The sequence below is a fragment of the Rhinolophus ferrumequinum genome, chromosome 6 (assembly GCF_004115265.2).
Source record: "Rhinolophus ferrumequinum isolate MPI-CBG mRhiFer1 chromosome 6, mRhiFer1_v1.p, whole genome shotgun sequence".
Classification (NCBI taxonomy): Eukaryota; Metazoa; Chordata; class Mammalia; order Chiroptera; family Rhinolophidae; genus Rhinolophus; species Rhinolophus ferrumequinum.
This window is the reverse complement of record NC_046289.1, coordinates 61,001,099-61,023,969: the sequence shown is the minus strand read 5'-3', so window position 1 is coordinate 61,023,969 and position 22,871 is coordinate 61,001,099. Positions and strand designations below refer to the sequence as shown.

Genomic DNA, 22,871 nt, shown 5'->3' with positions numbered 1-22,871 from the left:
AAGGGGTATATGGAAAAGTATATACAATTTCTTAAACTGTAATATGGCTTACTTAATAACATATTTACTTAGAGAAGCATAAGCTTTGCAGATGTACAGTATCTTCCAGGTGCAAAGCGGACTTACTGGCACATTTCAATTTTGTGTTGCAGTTATTTCAGAATATACTTAATTGCAGTATTTAAATTGACACTGTCAGAGATTCAACTGTGCAAGTCTCTCCATAAATGTTTTCCAATATTACCCCAAATCAGAAACTGTTTATTGGTACTCACGATATGATTAGAAAAAACAAGTTAGGCCCTTTGTAAGCGAGAATTCAGTGACAGACTGGCCTGAACGCACACATAGAATTCAACACTGAGAAACTCCCACAACTTCTTTCCTGCAATTTGCATGTTACTACCAACATCACACTCTCCCTAACTGGAGATCTGTGAAACAGGTCTGAAGCTCTGTCTGGTGGGATTCACATGACAGATCTGTAGTTATGGTTTGCAAATGGTATTTTAATCGATTACTGACTTGAAGATCAAACTTGCCTCCCTTGCAGACAGCATATACATACATGGAGGCGTCACTGTTCGTTTGTGACTACTACCCAACCGGCTCATGAGCTCAGCTTGGTTCAAAAACAAACCGAACCAAATGAACTAATCTTACACCTAGGAACACATTTTGTAACTTCAAATTTACTGTATAGAAGGTACAGTCAACAGAAAATTGCCTAACACCTAATTCCAAAGGGGCTCAAATTCTCTAAGAACACCTTATTCGTTATGATGAACCATTAATGTACATGCACAGAAAGAAAATAAATGTGGCGAATTGTGCTTGTTTCAGAAGTGAATGGTTATCTCTTCTAAAGCAGTGAGAATGGTGGTTTGAGCCACCACCCAGAGTCTTAGCAACGATCTGCACTGTGGTTGCAGAGTACAGTCTGTTTCTGTCACTTATTCTATAAAGTTCAGTGCAGAGACTCTGGATCAGGAACAGTCAGCTGTTTAAAAAAAGGTTCTTCCCCACCTAGAAACATTTTTCTAAGTGGGTCTTTGTTTCTGAAAGGTCTTTTCTCATTAAAATGAAAGGGAAGCTCCTGTATCGGATTTTCCCTGTGCCCAGTCTGGGAAAATTCTACTAAAGACAAACACTGTCTGTCAGTCAGGACATCCGGGTTCAAGAGACAGAACCAGAACCCTGACACTCCTAAGAGCAGGAAACTTCATTTTAGAAAATGGAAATAAAGCATAAAAAAGGTGGAAAAAAACAGCAAAATAAGAAACCCAGTGACTTGGCAAACAATACTGATGAGAGCCGAGACTGTGGCTAATGGAAATGTTGGTAGGAATTAGTCACTTCTGGTTCTGCACTTCAAAGTTCTCTGAAATAAGCCTTATTCAACTACATTCCCTACGTTGTATTTCTAAGGCAGCACGGTCGGTCGTTAATGAAACAATAGGCCTTTTCCTAAAATAAATCAAAAGGCTGCATCTGGCTAGAGTTGGGAAACAGGTTTCTGTATACAAGTAACTCTGATTATTTGCAAATGTTAATTAAAACACATTGCACTGAAGAACTGCCCAGTTTTGATGTTGTGGTCTGTTTTTCCAGTGCAAAACGAACCCCGCGGGTTTATCCGCACTCAGCCACCGCTTTTCACAGGACAGTGGGGAGCTCTCTGTCCGAGAGCTGGCCAAGGGGTGTGGCTGCTGGCAGCTGCTGGGCTGGTGAAGGGCAGACCCAGCACTGGGGCAGAAGCTGGGCCTGCCTGCTCACATCTGCTAAGGCCACAGCCTTCCTTCTCTGTGGGTTTTGTCAAGTTACAGAAAGTTCAATCTATCAATTCTCCAATCTCACAGACTCAGTAAAGTACAAAATCTGTAGTTCTTGCTACAAAAAGCAAAGCACAAGAAACTTCATATGTACCTCACTTTAAACAGAGCATGACAATTAAGATTTACAAAAGTTTTCAGTGTTTCTGCATTTTACAAAACGATCCTTTTCAATCCTAAATGGATTTTAGATTGTTTTCAAGGAACAGTTCGACATGAATATTCAGATATATACCTACTTAACATAAAGGAAAGTTTATAAGAAACAAGTTCAGTAGATACGGAAAAATCTGCAAATATGAGAAAACCCATTAACATATAATGAATATTCTTTTCCTTTCTCTTGCTAAGTACCCAAAGTCCATAAATGCCCAGATATGCACTGAAATGCCTCTCATTTATTCTTACTTGCTTTCTATATTTAAGAGTATTTTGATTTAAACAGTTTATATGCTTGTGAATTTTTTGAAAACTTAATCATTTAAAATGGATTCACAATAAGAATCCCATACATTTTTCAATTCAATTCAACAAATTCTGGGCTTTATTAGGTACCATGAACCCTCATAAACCCTTTTATTGGATACCATCAACTCTTAACAACCTTTTAGGTGAACTCAGGTTTTATCTTAGGTTTACTTATACTGCGGTACTTGGTAAAAAGATGAAAACTGTTTCCTATTCTTCATTTATATTCTAAGTCATTGGCATGTCTGTCTAGGGTTTCAGCTAATAATCTGTTTGGTACGTTGTTACTTTACTCTGATTCTCTGTTGAAAATGAATTCTTCATGTGCATAATCTCAAAACCAACAGTTGCAAAATGAAACATGAATAGTCACAGTTGCCTCTTTAAAAAAACTTTAGGTTGCTTTTGGTTTGGAAATGTTTATGCTTAGCCTCCCTACAACACAGATTTAATGTCCATCCTATACCAGTGTTTTAAAACACACACACACAAACACACACACATACACACACAGTCAAAAACCCTTGAAATGTTTGTTTTCTCAGAGTGCTATCTTACCCCAATCCTTCTGAGCATTTCTGTTATGGTATTATTGGAAAACCTCAAAATTGTATCTTAGGGTTTCTCGAGTCCCTGGAGAATCCCTAACCCATATCATGGAACAGAAATTCTCTCTTGAAGAATGTGGTTAATCTATATGTGAGAGGTGGGGATTACAAACTGAACCTTAGCCCTTTAGAGTTCTATTCTGAAAGGGCACACACCGATTAACTGGTGGCAGGAAGCAAAGAACCACGCAAACTTTCTGTACAAAACGTAAGGCAGTTCTTACAAGGACAGGGCATCATTGTTTACACTTTGCAGTCTCTTGTTGTTCTTAAGTAAAGATAAATTCCATGAACAATAAAAGTGATTTCAGGAAGACTTAAATCTAAAACTCCACAACCCATCCTCACTCCTTTATTTTGTTTAAATTATCATATAGTAACTTGACTTTAAGATTAACTTCTGCCATTCAGATTAATATTGAAAATATTTCCTAAATAATTTAATGACACTGACCATATTATGACCACAATATGTAAAGATCTGGTTCTGATAAGATTACAAATAACCAAAAACGTTAACTTTGAGATTCAAAACCCTGTAAAATCTGGAAAAAGTTGTTTATATAAAGTATAACTATACCAATAACATTAAGACTTATTTGTGAAATAAAACATCTCTGAAACACTTAGGAATACATGCTTATTCCACTGTGGATAATTACTAGTACTTTCTGAAATCTGTTGAGAAATAATTTCTGTAAAAAGAGAGCTAGGTGTCAAATTCTAGAAGCTGGGTGTCAAGATTACATTAAAAAAAATTCAGTTTTCCAGCACTGGCTTGATACAAAATGGTCTTTGAAAAGTATTTTTAAATGCAAATAGAGAACTCTTGATGCTTCCTTTAAGACATGTACTCTATCATAATTAACGAAGTATGGTCTTGGATTGTCTTCTATGAGGTATCTGTAGAGTCACGTCTCATTCTGTAAACAATGTTTTAGAAACATCTTCATCTGAAAATCATGGTAAAGTCTCATTTACCATAAACAGAAACTAGCACTGTCAGACTGACTGCAAGACTGGTGTGCAATGTGGACACAGCTGTCAGGGATTCCATTTTCTCATGTAGGTGTGCATTTATTGCTCTCAAGTCTGTGACTGCAGGATAAATAAGGCAGAAAGTAGTCCCCCAAACAACTAAAATTAGGGGCTGGATCTCTGACAATTTGCGCAAGTTCTGTCCACTTCTTGCCTGTAACTCTGAAGCTGAATAGTACATTTATACATGCCAAATGTGTTCAATAACAAATGCTTTGCTTTGGACTGCACTTCCTCCCATTTAGATGAACTTCCAGGAACTGCAATGTCAAGAAAATATCATTAATATTTTCATTGTACATAATTACACATTAGTGAATAAGACACAGGGAAAAAAACAACCTTAGTATACTGTGAACATATTTTTATTAGTTTGAGTTCTACCCTCTTGAAGCTATTCTGTTAGAGAAGTGTGTCGGTTTATAAAGCCAGAATAGCCAGTATCCCAATCTCTCTAGTCCACTATCAGGTAGAGAAAGAATACTATAAATCAATTACAAGTCTTTCATCTTTTGTACTTTTTCTTTTATAAACCACATGCATGTACTATTTAGATAAAAAATAAAGAGCATCAATCTCTGAAATGATTTAAAGAAATAAAAACATAGGGTCTAGCTTTTCTTTTGTAGAAAAAGCATGGTAAATATACTTAATGCTTTTAATCTGAAGGCAAAAATCTATTTGTAATGTCTCATCTCAAAGACATCAAAAATTACTGCTCTGATATCAATACTGACCTGCAACTCACGTTTTGAAGAGCCCACACCTCCCTTAAAACAAATCTTTCCAGGAGTAATGTCTTCCTACTTAATTATAACACAGATGTTTAACTCCCAAGATAGGAGTCCACCAACCCCAGCATTTACCCTCAGTAACATACTTAGCTGTATGTGGACTATGGCAGTGGGTTTTCCTGAAGTGAGAGACCAGATGTTTAAATCCTCCACAGAATGTACATCTTCTATTTTCATCAAGGCTTCTTTGATATAGTCTACATTCAGATGCCTTGGTACACCTATTAGTCCAGAATATATCATTTATAAGTAACATATATTTGGGGAAAAAAGTTATACATTATGGATAGGACCTTGTTTTTTAAAGAAACCAAACGGCTTTACCAAATTCATTTTAAACGAACATTTTATAATATACTAATATTTTTAAGATAAACCATGCACACATACAGCAGGATATGCACAAGAGGTTAATAAATACTTTTAAAATGTTCATTCTCACTAAAAAGGAATATTAAACCAGAGTATTTCATTTAACTAGTAAACTAGGATAGACAAAAAAACAAACAAACAAAAAATGAGAAACATCCAATGATGATAAATTTATTGTTGAGAACTTGTATTTACAAGTAAGGCAGGGATGCTAAAAATATAATAAAGTAGCAAGTTAAATGGAAATTAAGAAATCAATAAATACCCCCTAAATATACTTGCATTAAGAATGAAAAGAGTTGCATTCTTGTCCTAGCTCCACAGTGTGTTAGCAGCATCACCTTATTCAAGTTAGGCTACCCCTCTGAACCTCAATTTTCTTGTTGGTAAGTGGGTATAATAACATGTGCCTTACCAATGTTTCTTAGCTATTATAAGGATCAAATGGGTAACAGATGGGAAGTACGTGGATTCTTGTATGTTATATACATGTAAGGTGGTGTTACTGTAGCCTTGTAAATATCAGCAGAAAGAAAGGAAAAGACAAGGCTCCTGCCCTGCCTCCTCCACCCCCAGTCTGATTTAGGGAAGCAATAAATCCACAGTGAGGGTATTAGTGAGATCTTACCTTCGAGTATTATAACTACTGTGTCCCATATGATGCGGAATGTTGTAAAAGCCACAAGTAATGAAAATACGTATGTACAGATGGGATCAGCAATCTTGTATTCTGGCTGTAAGATGATTGATCAAAATTGTGTGATTAAATACTGACAGACATAAAACAGACTGTAAAGCAAAGTAAGGCATACCCTGTATCCTGTTCTTTAGCAGGACTGGAGAATACCTTTACCACTTGGATATTGCAATTGAGTCTTCCCTCTTTCCTAGATTGTTTACATGCCTTTCCTCGTGGGACCTATTTCCAGAAGTTTAAGTGTTTGTTCTACTGTTTTCCTCTGTACCTTCTCTAAATCTTCCACCCAGAATATCAGAGCTGGAAGGAGTTTTAGCAGCCATCAATCTGATTTAAGCCCTTCATATTAAAGAGGAAGGAACTCAAATTTAGAGTTGAGGGACTTGCTCAAGGTCAAAGCATTAATGGCAGAGCCCAGACTAGACTCCAAATCTCTGGATTTCACTGCAGTGCCCATTCCACACCTGGCAGTTCAGCGACAAGGCTTAAAACTGAGTTCTCCAGTGAAGGCACGACCAAAGGCAGCGACAGATAAATTACCTCGTGATGTGCTTCTCCTGTGTTTAGTACTAACAAAAGAGCTAGCCTGGTGGCTCATTTAGGCTTACGTAAAAGCAAATGAAAAGGACTGGCACTGGTGTCCAGTATACTGATAAAACACAATCACCTTTAGTTTTAATGTTGAAATTATATATTTTTTAAAATAGAAAAATTAGCAATCATATTACCTTGAATCGTATGATGTATGCAGCTATCAGCACACCAACACTCTGTACCAAATCGCCCAAAGCATGTACAAACGCAGCTCTCACTGCCAGGCTATCCTGCCCGTGGCTGCGTCCACACCCAGAACCAGTGGAAGGGGAATTTGAAGGCAGAGAGTGGGAATGGGCATGATGGTGACCAGACTGGTTCAACAGAAACCCCATTCTGTTAAAAGAGAACACAATTTTCTTCCTAACATTACTGATAAAAATATCTGTCACTAATCATACACTAAGGCAACATGGAACTCATTCATTTAACAAATATATGAGCACCTATCACGTATGTATCAGGTACTGTTTTAGATGCTGGCATCAAAACAGTGAATAAGACAGACATACCCCTACCCTCAGGGGAGCTTATGTTCTAGTTGGGAAGGCAGAGAAGTAAACAAATACCTAATGTGCTGCCAGCAATGAGAACACTGTGAAGAAAAGCATTGCCAGGGGATGGAGGGAATGGGGAGAGGTGCCAGAGAAGGCCTCTCTCAGATTCCCTCTGACCAGAGACTTGAATGAAGTCAGGAAGCAAGTTGTGGTGGAAGAGTGTTCTAGGCAGAAGGAATACCAAGGCAAAGGCCCCGAGATGAAAATGTGCTGCATGTGCTTAAAACAAGGGAAGCAGCCATTGCGGCAAAAATAAAGTGAGCAAGAACGCTAGGAGATGAGCTGGAGTGGTACACAGGATCTTACTGAAAAGGCTTTGGTAAGGACTTCTGATTTTATCTGAAGTACGAATGGAAGCGAGCCATGGTCTGTAGACCGCATCTGGCCCACTGCCTGTTTTTGTAACTAGTTTTATTGGAACACAGCCATGCTTATTTGTTTACATACTGAATGTGTCTGCTTTTGTTCTCTAACAACTGAGTTAAGTAGATGCAAAAGAGACTGTATGGCTCTAAAAGCCTAAATATTTACCATCTGGCCCTTTACAGAAAAAGTTTGCTGAGCTCTGATCCAAATGATTAAGTATAAAACTGAAAAATTTCAGTTTTTAGGGAAAAAAAGTTGGTACTTAAAAATAAATCTTAACATAAAAGTATTATAAAAATTAAATTAAAAAAAACTTTGTCCTTAAATTCCTGATAGTCAAACTTCAGTGTCCCTGAGCAAACTAATGAGGAATTTGTAATTCCAACAGCGTTTTATTAACATTTATAAGAAAAATTTACGTGCTATACAATTATATTAAAATATTACTGCACATTACTGAATCCATGTATAATAGTTTCTAAAATGACAGTATTTTAAAATATTAATGTGAAAATAATAGAGTGTATGACACACGTCAATGTAAAGGTAGATATATGTCATTACACATTTATCCAAACCTATCTGATGTACAACACCAAAAATGAACCTTACTGTAAACTATGGACGTGGGTGATAATGATGTGTCAGTGTAGGTTCATCTTGTAACAAGTATATCACTCTACTGATAGATGTTAACGATGGGGGGCCTCTGCAGGAGTGGGGGTAGGACGTATATGGGAAGTCTCTGCATTTTTCCCTCAATTTTGCTGTGAACCTAAAACTTCTCTAAAAAATAAAGCCTATTAAATTAAGAAAAACAGAGCTTACATTACGTTAACTGCAACTCCAACAGCTGCGGTAATAAGCATTATATCTCCATTTATTTCATATTTCATATGGATAGTCCTTTGGACAGCTTCATACAGGAGGAATCCCATAAGTATATACACCAACAGCACACTAATCATAGCTGACAAAACCTCTGGAGGGAAGAATATAAAAAACAAATGTATTTGCAGCATGGTTATTACACTTTATACAAACTAAACACTGTACAATCTATTATTTATCTTCTTGCCTCTAAGAGATAAAAGCACTATATCATTGTCATGTTATTTTTCTTTAAAAAATTTTTAATTGTTTGATATAGAACTTTTTATTGTGGTATAACTGACATATAATCTTATGTTAGTTTCAGGTATACAACATAAATATATATTTTTATTTAAAAAGAGTTTAGTAGTTTCGTCTGGATTCTCCACTAACACTCCTCATACTCCCCACCTTCCCCTCTTTAGGGTCAAATTATGTATTTATAGACCATACATATGGTAAAAAATGAAAAACTGAGAAAAAATATTTGTAACATACATGCCCACAGACTAATTTCCTAATAGATGAGTACACTTACAAATCAATAACAAAGTGAGCAAATCATAAGAAAAATGGGTGGACATAAATAAACAGAAATGGCTAATTTTTCAAAATTAATCATAATAGAAGAAATTCAAATAAGAATAAAATTCCTTTTTGGCCTTTACTAAATTGGCAAAGATTAAAAAATCTGGTAATAGCCAGAGTTAACAAGGATATTCTGGTGGAAAGATCAAATGGAACTATGTTTTTGGAGAGCAGTTAGTAAAACTAATTAAAATTTCAAATGCATGTATTCCTTAATTTTAGGAATCTATCTGATAGAAACACATCCATATGTATGCAAAGATATCTATAAGGTTTTTCATTATAAGTTTGTCTGTAGTATCAAAAAAGATCTGGAGAGATCTTAAATGTCCACCAATGAGTTTGAAACTTAATGGATAAACTATGGTATATACATATAACGGGATACTATACAGCCATTTATATAAAAAAAGAAAACAATTAGGCAAATTGATAATCATAAAGATAGACAAGAAAGTGTGACATCTGGGAAGTGGGAGTAGGAGCTTGGAGAATTTACTTTTCACTTTATTCTTTTCAGTAATGTTTGAAATATTTTAAGATTTTAACCACAAACACTTACTACTTTTAGACTAAATAAAAACAAAGACATTTTTTATGCATGCAAGTATTCATGAGTGCACTTTGACCCAAGAATTCCTCTGCTAGGAATGATATACACGCTCATGCCAATTGAGTTGCACATGTGTAAAATGAGGTATGTTATGAAGCTACTTATCAAGCACTGTATATAACAGCAAATAATTGAAAACAATAAAAAGTGATTAGTAGAGGACTTGTAACATGGAATACTATGAAGCTATAAAAAAAGAACAAGGCTCTTTATGTTCTGATAAGGAATAATCTCCAAAATATAGTTATGTGACAAAAGCAAAGTACAAAACAGTGTACATGGTGTTACCATTTGTGTGAAAAGGAAAAAAGAGAATATATAAATAATGATCTGTATATGCAGTCTGTGGGAGGATGTACAAAATACTGATAAAAAACTGATGGTGAGGAGAATGGGGAGCTGGGAGATAAGGATGACTTTGCACTATCTATGCTTTTGTACCATATGAAATTTATACCATGTGAATATAAAGTAGAAATAATTTTATATCTTTTCAAAATAACAAAAAATAGAGCAATTTGAAGTACATATTAAAATAATCAACTAACATCATTATATAAGTGTTGACGCTCAAAACAATAAATGCAAGAAAGTACTTTTAAAGAAAATTTTTCCTTTAGAGAAACCAGACATTAATCCTGTTAAGTGTTAAAAGGTAAAAGAATCTAGAAAACTGATATCTGGATGGACTCATTGCTCAAAGGTTTCAGGCAATTCAAGTATACTGGACTTTGATACACTTTAATTCCAACCTATAAATTACAACACAGAAAAATTATCTAGCAACTATAAACTGTTTCCTGAAAACATCTCATTAATTTAGACAGAACTCCAGTAAAATCCTGTGCATCGCAAATGTTGGAGTAAGACAAAAAACACAGTTACTATTCAAAACTGTGGTACACCTATTCCTGATATGCTAATAATCACATCTTGAAAGAGACACAGGGCTGAAGAAAACAGAGCAAACACCAGCTGAAATATACAAAACTGTGGAGAGACAACCATATTAAGCTCAGACTCTAAGCTCCTTGAGGAAATGACCAAGTTACATTCCATGTCACATTTACTGTAGCACTCAACAGAGTGGCTGGCATATAGCAGGTATTCAAATATTTATGGATAAATTTTAGAGTGAAGTTAAGCTGAACAAGGGAAGATAAAAGGCTATACAATTAAGAAGGTTAAGCTAAATATAAACAACAGGTTACTGTAGTCCCCCCTTATCTGCAGTTTCGCTTTCCGCGGTTTCAGTTATCCATGGATAACCTCGGTCTGAAAATATTAAATGAAAAATTCCAGGTAAAAACAATTCCTAAGTTTCAAATTACACACCGTTCTGAACAGCATGATGAAATCTCAAGCTGTTCTGCTCTGTCCCACCCAGGAGGTGAATCATCCCTTTTGTCTGATGTATCCATAGGGTATATATGCTCCCCAACTGTTAGTCACTCAGTAGCCCTCTTAGTTATCAGATCGGTTATCAGAGAGAGAGATCACATTCACATAACTTTTATTATAGTATATCATTATAATTGTTCTATTTTATTATAGTTGTTGTTAATCTCTTACTGTGCCTAATTTATAAATTAAACTTTATCATAGGATGTAAATATTGGAAAAACATAGTATACACGTATACATGATTCAATACTATCCACAGTTTCAGGCATCTACTGGGGGTCTTGGAAAGTATCCCCTACAGATAAGAGGGGACTTAGTGCTTAGTGTACTAAGTGTATTTAGTGTACTAAATCCGCCCAAACAAAAAGTAAATAGATTAAAATAGAAGAATTAAGCCAAATACAAGACCCAAAACATGGAATTTCTTCTCCTAAGTTATACCTGCTGATGATAAAATAAACATATATAAATAATGTAAAGAAAAGAATTAACAATTTTTTAAACTGTAAAATTTCATGTACTAGTGGCAGCCTCATTTTACTCACAAAGAATAAGAACTTTCTCTTTAAAATTGGTGTTTAAAAAAAATACCAATCCTTCCCAAGCTCTTTCAAAAAAAGATAGAATTTTAATCATATGTCAAGGTTGAAGCTAGCAATTAGGACACCATAGACTTTAAGGTGACAATCTAATTTTTAAACATGAAATATAAAGCAATATACTTTACATTTATATTCATAGCTATACAAGTTAATGACATAGAGATGTGACTGCTTATGAAAATCTAAAGCCAATAATTAAAAATTCTTTCAAAGCCCCCTATAATTAGGCTGATCATACCTTCTAGTTTTCCCAGGACAGTCCCAATTTATGCCTGTTGTCCTAGTATAATTATTAAAAGTGCCCCATTTTACTATCAAAAGTGTCCTGGTTTGGATGATAAGTTATATAGTTACCCTAGTAGGTCTGCCAGATAAAATACTAAATGCCTAGTTAAATTTGCATTTCAGATAAACAACAGATAATTTTTTAATGTAAGTATGTCCCAAGCAGTATTTTGGACATATTGGGCAACCTGTAAGGGCTGCACATGCATGCATGTATGTGCTAAGTCTGATAAGTCCATATCCTAGTGGTAATTTTCCTAAACATTTAAAATTACCTTTTTGTGAACTCTTAGACAAGGCAAAACCACCTTCAAAATAAAGTAAAATGAAAGTCAAACTGAAGCATAAACAGAGTTCCTTGGCAAAGAGTGTTCTACCCGTAGAAGGTCCATTAGGCTCCTGCAGCTGTACACACAGTTTTCCACAACAGTTTTCACCCATGTTTGAGTAGCATAAAAGGGATCCCAATGCCTGTCCACACAGTTAAGAGTAATTCAGCTGATTCCTAGAAATTCCCAAATGACATATTAAGATACTACTATCAATGACATCCTTTTTCCAGCAATTAATAAAGAATGTGCCTCATATCTAGTTCCCTTGGTGAAAAGCAAAGACATTCATCTGTTATTTTTTATTTTAATCATCAAAATGTCTTCTAGCCAGAAAAGTGATAAATGCAAATGTGAAAAAATTTTTTTCAGTGGATTTTTAGGGTTGAGATTTATAATTGAGAAATATAAAGCACAGATAATACTATATAGTTAAAAATCCTAGTAGTGATAAAAGTGAACAAAAAGCTCTTTCATTGTGAATAAATTAAACTTTGGTGAAATATCATGAATAGGGCTAATTAGTGTTTAAAAATTTTTCCTAGTATTTTTAACATGATGGAATGTAGATAAATATAGGCAAAATGTTTTTTCTCGCCACGTTTAAGAGAGAGGGAAGCTTTCAATCAACAACCAAATTAAGACTTGTTCCAATCTTCTCATTCATGCTCTGAGTTGGTATCCGGTCACATAATGTACAGTAAAGTTTTTCAAGACAAAAGGAGTGCATAACATTTAGAGTTTTCATTTTCTAAAGGAGACCCAGGAATTTCACAATTGAAACCCTAGATTTCTGTGAAAGTAACTACCCCATTAGCTTTAGGTAAACTTGACTAAATGGAAATTTGGCAAAAATGAAAAACTCTTGAATGAGATTTTTATGGAGGTTCTAGAAAACCTATTATTATAGTAGTTTTAACATATTTTGCTACTTTACACACAAATAATTAAATCAGTCTACCTGGCTGAACTGTAGCGTTGGAGTGGGGAGTAAGATGAGCAAATATGTATTTTTTTGTTATAATACCACTTGGGTCTTTTTGTTCAGCTGAAATATAAACAAATGGTTATACTAAATGATCTAATAAAGACCAAAATACACCCTGAATCACATACAGAGAATAAATAGTTTTGGCTTGAATGGCCAATAAATGGTAAGAGAAAAAATTAAATGGAAGAGAATATAATTATCAAGCTTAGATAGTACTATAAAACATTAAAAAAGTGTTAACTGCACATTTTAACACATTTATAAATTGCCAAAACTACAGGTTTTCAAAGTTCATATGAAACCACTGAGTACTTCTGTCCTGTTATTCTCCATCATAGAACCTTATTCTTTTTCTTTGTAGTATTTAATACAATTTATGATTATGTTTTGTTTATGTACATATTTACTGCCTGTCTCCCCACTCTATACTATTATTTATTCATTTAATAGATAAGCATTGAATGCCTGTTCAGTGAATGAAGAATAGTCTGCTTCACCTATGTGTACACAACCCAAGTGTGTTTGCCTTTTTGTGAGCGCTGCCTAGATGTATTGGCCTATCAAAACTGTTAACTTTGCTAATGCTATGATGCCAATAATGAATACGTTTCCCTCAAATTATATAATACTTGTCTTTCTATTGTCTCAAAGAACTATATATATAGTACATATCTAAAGACAGATTTCAGAGATCTATAAAAATCAGTAGGGAAGGAGAGTGGAGATACAGTCTTCTATTTCCTTTTGTGCTATTTCTCTTTTCTACCTTCTTCCAGTAGAAGACAGGAAGGAAACAGAAGAAAAATCAGTGCACTGTACTATATTTGCCTAGGACTTCCAAATTCATATTTTTATTTTAACTCAGTCACAGACAGCCCTACAGCACTCAGGCTAAAGACATCTGACAGGATTTTCAGTGGCCCACTCCTGCCACTAGAATGCCAAGATAAACTGCAGTTTGTCTTTGGATTCTCACCTCCTATTCTGAATAATTTATTTCCTGCCTTCTTACCACTCCCTCTATCCACCCCAAGGCGCCAGAACTACAAGTTGACTTTTGGCTCTCCAACATTGACTGCCTCACTCATGCCTTCCTTGTGCCACAGTAAAAACTCCCATTTCTAGGAAGTACCTATTCTTTTCCTACAGATGTTATATAATATGAATTAATTCTCACTAAGATGTGAATAATGAATAGGCATGACTCCTGTCAGGGGTGGGAAGAAGTTGTTCAAATGAATCACTAATGAGACAGAAGAGATTTTTTTTTCTCCTTTTTTTGTCTGCATCTATGGGCGAAGGGTTATTTTAGTTGAATACTTTCTGCTCCTTTAGCATCAGGGAATAAAATAACAAAACTAAGCAGAATTAGCATCATAACCATATACATACCTCAGGACAGCCGTCATCTAACCAGATCTGCCACGGCCTTTGCCTTGGAGAACACATTGCTACAAAAGACTACTGTACTGCATGGTCACTTTGCCATTAACTTAGGCTGGTGATTTGCATTACCAAAGTGTGGATCTTGCTTTTTATTTCACATACAGACAACTTTGCTTACTGCTGTCCTTTCAGATGATCACTATCTTTATCTAATCCATACACCTCTTCAGCCTAAGAACTGGAAAGAAGCTATATATAAATAAAGGCAATTACACTCATAATCCACAGAGAAGGATAAAAGTGGAAAGCAAGCAAGGGGGTGGGATTGTTCACTTTAGAATAGCATGTTCCTTTGTCTGGGAGATAGTGCCATTCCTCCTAAAGATTTGTGGGATTTCTCCCACAGTGTGGTTTCATTAAGTTCTAAGATGGCATACCCACAGTTAAATAAATCCAGGCATTTTAAAAATAACTCACATATGGTTTCTTCCCTGCTCTCCCCCTTCCCACAAGAAAGCTGCCATTGTAGCTCACTATAAAGTAATAAATAAAAAAAAAGAAAAATCTGAATGATTTTACACATCTGTGAGATCACATAAAGGAAAGTACTAACAGAATGGAACTGACTCCTGGGACAGCCACTTGGGCTTACCCTTCAAGTCTAAAATTACCGTTCTGTCACCTTGACTGAAGGACTTCTGCTAAAATAAATTTTGTTATATTGCCAAAAGTGTTGCCAAAGACCCGAGTCAAAAAGCACATCTTTTAAAATTGTTATTTAATCATCAGGGTGAATCACCTTACTTTTCTCCTAGCTGAGGCTGTTATGCTGAGAGAATAAGAATTCTGATTAGGGGAAAAGGGAAGGCAGGCAATTTTGGAGCATGGATCATTTTGAGAGATAAAAAGTCCGGGTAAGATGACATACTGGCAGGTAAAAGAGGGAAGGGGAAAAAAAATCTAATGTGTGGATCTCTCCACAGAGACTCAAATTTAATTGATCTCGGTGTGACCTGGGCATCAGCATTTTGAAAACAAAGGGGGGAGGGGAAGAAAAGAAGACTGGAACTAACTTTTACTGGGAATTTACTGTGTCAGGTACCACGTTTAGGTACTTATACCTTACCATCTTACCTTACGTATTTTTTACAATTCTCAATACAAATATGTATTATCATCCCTATTTTACAGAAGAAACTCATACTTAGAGAAATTCAATTATTCTCCAAAAGGTCATTCTCCATATAGCTAGTAAAACTGCGTATCTTAGATATGAACCAAAGACAGTTTAACCACAAAACTCTAAAAGTGGTTAAGTACCAAAACAGACAAACAGGATGGGCCCTTGACTGAGATAAAAAAGAAGAAACTCCCTTCTGACTAATTTTTTAATTAGTCAAAAGGACATATAAATCAGGCTGAGCCACCAGCTATGTTATGGGTCAAATAAATTTGTATTGTCTAGTTCGTGAACATGACCACAGTTTCAAAATTATAAATAAATGTTTTCAAGTCCCAAATATTTTAATCCCAAAATTTCAAAAATAGCCCTACTCCTGGTTTGGAAATTAGTTTAATTTACCCCAAATGCAAATGATTTGAGGATCATGGACTACACTAAATTATCTGTTTCACAGTTTTCATATCCTTATTTACTCAGCCTGAATATGCAACAATTCAATTAATAATCTCTTATACATATAGCACTTATTAGTGCCAGAGACAGAGTGTAATATTATTTGTTCCTGTTTTTACTTCATTCACGGTCTAGAAGGAGACACAGTTTCATAAAAAAACAGCTACAAAAATGTGAGAAATGCTGTTAAACATGTATAAAGTGTTATGAGAAAACAAAAAGAAAATAAATCTAGGAAATAACTACTGCTATCCATCACTCAGACACACACCTCCAGGTCTAGAACTGGACAATCCAGTATGCTGCCTTTTTCATAAGAAAGGGTGGCAGGGAGCAGGATATGAACATATACATGTATTTGCTTATACTTTTCAAAAGGAAATGCTGGAAGGATAGGCCAGAAACGAATTAAAATAGCTACTAATAAGGAGTGGGGTGGGAGGGTGCGTTGGAGGGGACAGAATAAAAGTAAGCCTTCTCTGAAGTCTTCTCTGAAGACTTCTCTACAAATCTTTTCTTTTAAAAAATAATTTTTGACTTTTGCAACATGGTTTACTTATTTACAAAATAAATCAACAAATAAAAAACCAACCCGTCCTACCCCTCTATGCCATCAAAACAAAACAAAATTCAACAACAGTAACAAAGCAGACATTTCTTACGGGGATTCCTTCTGCAATGTTCTTAAGGACCCGAATTCCCAAGTTTTGATATTAGATGTCATAAGAGGCACACTATTTAAATGTGTCCAATATAAACATACTTTCCCCCACAAAACTTCTAAATTACTCATGAAACAGTGGTATTTGTGGACAGCCACTGCTTTGGTTTATAGCTTTATTCAATTCTATCTTTGTTCTCTTTTTAACCCTTCCCAAGTCACTGTAGTTTTTCTTCCATTACTATCACCACTTCAAAGAACAGAATAAGTGAAATCAATTCCATATCTAGGTACATCTTCGTAAGATTTTTGAATACAAAGATCCCAAAAGGCCCTTCTAGTGTGAGGGTTTGAGTCCTCTATCTAATTTTTTTAAATGACTTAAAAATTTAGATAAAATTCACATAACATAAAATTCACCATTTAAACAATTTTAAAGTGTATAATTCAGTGACTTTTACTATATGCCCAAGGTTGGACAACAATCACCACTAATTCCAGAATGTGCTCATCACCCCAAAATAAATCCTATATCCTTTAAGCAGTCACTCCCTTTTATTTTTCAAGTTCTTTTTTCCTGAGGTTCTTAATAGTACAACTTTGGATGTCCTAGATGGTGCTTTTATAATTTTTACCTTTTTCCTTCTGTTTTTTATCTTTTTGTTCTGTATTCTGGGAGACTTTCTTGATTATATTTTCTAATCCTTCTATTGAAAAAAAAACATTTTTTAAAGTTCAGCAATGTTTCAGTTTCAAAGAGCTTTTTCTTATGTTTCTATTTCAAAATATTTTACTGTTTTATTATTCTGAGTATGTTAATAAGATAATTTAAAACATTTTCTTTTGTTCCTTAGGTTACTTCTCTTTTATCTGGAACTAATTTTTCTGTTAGTTTAGTTTTGTTCATTTTCTTTCATGCTGCTGGTTTTTCTCATTTGCAGAAAGATCCTTGGTTGTCCATTCACATTTAGGACAGAAGAAAAGGGAAACTATCCTTTGTAAGAAGGAAATGCCAGAAGGGTAAGTGATCAACTAACTAAAATGGTTACTAATAATCAGTGTAGGGAAGGGCAGTGTAGACTAGGACAAATGTATTACTTTAGGGTGAGTAGGTGGGGAACCAAGCTATGAGGCTGCAGAACCCTAATCCGAGTATTAAAAAATGTACTTCTTTTGGAGCATCAACTACCGTGTTTTCCTGAAAATAAGACCTAGCCGGGCAATCAGTTCTAATGTGTCTTTTGGAGCAAAAATTAATATAAGACCCAGTCTTATTTTACTGTAATAGAAGACTGGGTGTTATCTAACATAATATAAAATAAAACCAGGTCTCATGTTAATTTTTGCTCCAAAAGACGCATTAGGGCTGACTGTCCAGCTAGGTTTTATTTTTGGGGAAACACGGTAGAAGCCTAGAAGCCTCAGCTTTCCCCATTTTGTTCAATTTCTTCCTTGAAGAACTATGTTGTTTTAAAGGGGGGTTGGTGGGTGGGGAATGCAGGCTGCCTGAGTGGAGATGGGGATGGGATGGAAGGTAGGGGCATAGTCAACTAGTGGGAGCAGTTTCCTACGTATAGTCATTCAGTTAATCTTTTCTGTTTTCAGGTCCAGTTCTCACTTCATCTCTGTCCTGAGTCTTCCTTGGAGATATGTTGGACTGATCCAGTTCCTTGCTCAGTGTACGTACTCTAGGCTGTAGCTTCTTGACTTGTTTCTGCCTTCAACCCACTCCCACCTACTTTCCAACTTCCATAACTTACTGGAAATTTCTTGACCTAACTGTTTGCTTCTCTTTGTTGTTTTGGTACTTTTTTTAAATTACAATGGACTCTCAGGAGAGACAGGAATCAAATGCTGATACCTAGTCCACCATCTTGAACTTCGTCCGTACTTTTAAGAAAAGGGAAAGACTAACTTTCTACAGAGATTTGTAGAGACACAATAGGAACAGTCAGTTCTATTTTCTCTCATCTTTTTGTAGTCCTTGTTATCTATGAAGAAACAAAATGACTGCCTACATAAATACTAAGTACTTCTTTGATATTTAATGGAATTTTCATGATTATTAGTTTTTAACTCATTATGTATTTCTGGGGTAAAGTGCCACTGTTTTCATTAGAGTTCCAAGGGGGCTAAATCCTAAAAGAGGTTAAGAACCACAGGTTCTTAACTGGTACTCTCAAATGGTACTAGAGGGTGAAAATCCCCATTTTATGATGCTATGTTTTAGATTTTAAATTGCAGGTGTTTAAATCACAAAAAAATTAAAGTTTGAAAATAATTTCAAAGTTGTTAAAAACACCAAGACAGTCAATAAACAAATGAATGTGTAATATGTTGGATAATAGAGGGGTTTCTTTTTGGAACACATCCAAACGTATTATGCAGTAGCTTAAAACATAACAGAAAAATCTCACTCAGCACTTGAACTCTCTTATGTAGCAGTTGAGAGTGCTGAAGGGTGGGGATGTCAGAAAAATTCCCACCGTGATGATGTGGATAGCTACTTGAAATATAATCGTTCAGCTACAATGTCAAGTTTCACACTAAAAGATGCAGTGACTAAATTTTAGAAAACCTACACGATGGCATTTCTTGTAATAGTTCAGATAATTATTTTATATGAATATTAAAAATAAGCAAGAAATTTTAAAACAGTAACAGCAAAAAGCACAGTTTTGTGGATAATAATGTATGATTTTAACCTCTCAATTAAATATTAATATTTGTTCAAAATAAGGAAAATATGTGTGCATTGCTAAAAAGAAAAAAAATCAATGACACATGTTAAGACATGGTAAAGGAGACTTTATTCAAGGGGGGGAAGCTATCAAAATAAGTATAGGGACCACTGCAATGGAATTTTGCAGTGGGGTAGAGAGATTGGGTTCAACTTTGAATACTGCATAGGCAAATGGAATTTGCCTGCCAAGAAGCGGTGGGAGTCAGTGGATGGAAAATTACTAAGAGGAAACATTAGGAATAAGAAGGATTCTGGCTAAACTGACCTAACAGAATTCTTGCTGAAGACAGGCCAGGGTGATGACACATCACCTGGGGGATAACCCATCAAACATTGAGAGTATGGGTTCCCTTTAGCAAGGTTCTTGCTAAAACTAGATTTCACAAGGAAGTGCACATATGGGCTTGGGAGAAGGTTCAGGAGACTGACTAAAGTTTGGTCAAGCAAAGAGTCTTTGTCAACATTTATAGAATTACGTTGATACAATGGCCTCAACGAAGGTCAGCCACACAGTATATGTTGGATATATTACAGTAAGGCTTAAATTCTGGGCTATAGCAGCTTTGGTTGGAATACCTGAAGTGAAAGAAAGAAGCTAATGCTCATAAATGAATTAAACCCATGTGGTTTTGCTTGGTTCAATAAACTAAAGGTAAACTTTTTTCTGATAACATCTTTAGGACATAGGGAACAGATTTTCAAAATTAATGATTCCCATATAATTTTATATGTGTAAACTGTTTAGCTGACTGGGCTGAATATACCCTGGAAGATATGTATCTGAATAAATCCTGTTCATCTATTTTCATTTGCTTTGTTCATCTATTTCAACAGGCTTATCACCAGAAAGATATCAGTTAATCAAAGGTTATAGTTCATTGTGGTTTTACCATAAAATTTTATAAACTAAATAAATTGCCAATTACCTACCTAAGCGATGAAATCCAAAGGTGAATCTTTTGGTTGGTGATTTTGAAGACAGCCACAGAGCAAGCAGGGTCAGTATGATAGCACTTAGGTCAGTTAACATATGAAGCGCATCTGTCATTATTGCTAGGCTATTTGCAATGTATCCACCTTAGAGTAAGGGTGAGAGGGAAGAAAGAATAAGTTAACTAAAATAATAAATATAACTAATCAAGCCAAAAATACATAACATCCTACAAAACATGAACTTCTAACTAAATCTTTATCCTAATACAATTAAATCAAGGTACCTGAAATTTTATGCAAAACATTAAATATGTATCTATTTTTCTAGTGAGAATGTCCATTTCTATTAACAGATTCTCTGAGGAGTCAAAAACCTTAAAAAAGCTAAGAACCACTACATTGGAGGCTAACACATAATGAAAAATTTTGCATTTTAGCATTGCACTTACTTAACCTACTAATTTTACTACTATCAGACAGTAAATTTAATAAACAAAATATCTAAATATTACAATAAAGCTGAAGAAAAGGTAGGATATTCACTTGCTTGGGAGGGTTTGAATACAAAATTAAATGGAAGAAACTCAAAATGTACATTAGTTTAAAACAAAAGAATTGATTCTAAAAAAAAAATTGATTCTATAAACAGCAATGTTTCCTAATAGAGGGATATAGGGTAGTATTTAGAATACAAAATTTTATATTGATTTTCCAGACTACACACATATGCACACACACAAACTTGTGCGGTGTATGTATACATGTTATTCTATATGGTCAACTAATTTTCCTAGCACCATTCATGAATAAGCTTTTATAACATAATACAGAATATTCAAACTTTTATGTGTATCAGGATGATCTGGAAGGTTTGTTAAACTACAGATTGCCTGAATCCACTCTTAGAATTTCTAATTAAGTAGGTTTGGATGGGGCCTGAGAGTTTATATTTCTAACATGTTCCCAGGTGATTCTGATACTTCTGGTCTTGGAAGCACACTTTGAGAATCACTGTTAGAATGTATAGTGGAACTTCATGATCAGGGTGTTGTGAAACATTAAGTGTGACGAACTGCGATCTCCCTATTTCTGGGATGGGTGTGCAGAGCCAAAAATAGCAGGAGAACTGAGGCTGGTGATCTTGTAGTCACATCCATTTACTCTGGTGTGCTCTATACAAATATCATTTTTTATGTATTCCCTGACGTGAAAAAGCTAGAAATGACTGACAGACAATACAGTTTGGTGGTTATGAACATGAGGCTTTGAAATCTCACAGACTCTGAGCAAGTTACTTAACATTTTTGAGCCTCAGTTTATTTATCTATAAAGTGAGAACACCTTTCAGCCACACTGTTCAATAGACCTTTCTGGGGTGAAGGAAATGCTCACATGTGGCTGTTGAGCATTTAAAATATGGCTAGTGCAACTGAGGAACTGAATTGCTTTTATTTAATTTTAATTAACCTAAATTTACAGAGTCACATGTTGGTGATCATCAGCAAAAATAGCAGAGTAAGGACCTCTGCAAATCATCTCCTCCATAAAAGCAATATGAACATGGGCAAAAATTGTCCCAATCAATTTTTCAGAACTCTGGAAATTAACCAAAGGCTGTTACAAGTAGCATTTATTCAAGGAAAATGGATGAATCTTGGTAAGAACAGTGAGCTCTGTGGCATTTTAACTTGACTTATACCTAACTCCCCTCTCCAGCTTTTCAGTAGCCTTGAAACCAACAAGCAGCAATCACAGTGAAAATCTCAGCCTGGAAGCCCCTGTAAGGGTTAGAATGGGGCTGGAGCTCCTTAAAAGCCCCATTCTTAAAGAACTGTCATTATCTGACCTGTCTGGTGGTTCCCTGGAAGACCATTACATGCCAGGCTGTTTTGAAAGCCACTGAGGTAGAGGGACCAGCCAGTATGAAGGCTTTATGGGCAAGAAAGAGCTTTGTGAATCGTAGAGAGAAAGGCAGCCAGCCTGGCTGAAGTGAGTACTGGGAGGAGTGGTATGAAATGAGGTAGGAAATATATACAATTTTCCTACATTTAACCTCCAACCAGCACCTTAAATCTGGACTGCCACCTCTGTTCTCATCATGGTTCATCATTAAGAGACAACATACATGGGAGAATGCTCTCCCTACTTTAATGTCACTTTGTAAACAGTCACTGAGAAGTTAGCAGTCACAGTAATGTGACTGTGAAATTAATTTCTAAACAAAGAATGTATTTTATAGTGAGAATGTATTACTTAACACAATTTAAAAAATGAAAAATAAAACCAAGTTCATAAACCCTGGGGGAGCCATTTTCTGCTTCCTTTCAGTTCCTCCCTATAAAGAAAAGCTTTCAGGTTAGTTGGTAGTATTTAATTTTGCAAATCTCTTGGATATAAATCCAAAAGAAAATACTATAAAGAGACCACTTTAGTAAAATGTAGAGGGAAAAAAAATCAGGCAGCTGGGACTGCAGATGCGGCTCTTCCATTACTACCTAATT

At 35.2% G+C, this 22,871-nt stretch overlaps 1 protein-coding gene across 2 annotated transcripts in view; it reads right to left on the bottom strand.

The window, feature by feature from the left end:
- Positions 1 to 22,871, bottom strand: part of SLC30A4 (solute carrier family 30 member 4) — a 24,129-nt gene continuing 1,258 nt past the window's right edge. The window contains exons 3-8 of one of the 2 annotated variants that reach the window (XM_033109281.1): positions 20,368 to 20,514; positions 8,155 to 8,308; positions 6,538 to 6,739; positions 5,741 to 5,846; positions 4,827 to 4,961; positions 1 to 4,206 (exon numbers count right to left, since the gene is read on the bottom strand). In XM_033109281.1, coding sequence (XP_032965172.1) covers positions 4,052 to 4,206; positions 4,827 to 4,961; positions 5,741 to 5,846; positions 6,538 to 6,739; positions 8,155 to 8,308; positions 20,368 to 20,514 — 899 coding nt within the window. In that variant the 3' untranslated portion in view covers positions 1 to 4,051. Of the gene's footprint in view, positions 4,207 to 4,826; positions 4,962 to 5,740; positions 5,847 to 6,537; positions 6,740 to 8,154; positions 8,309 to 20,367; positions 20,515 to 22,871 lie in introns of those variants that run through there. The other variant, XM_033109282.1, reaches the window with a different exon arrangement.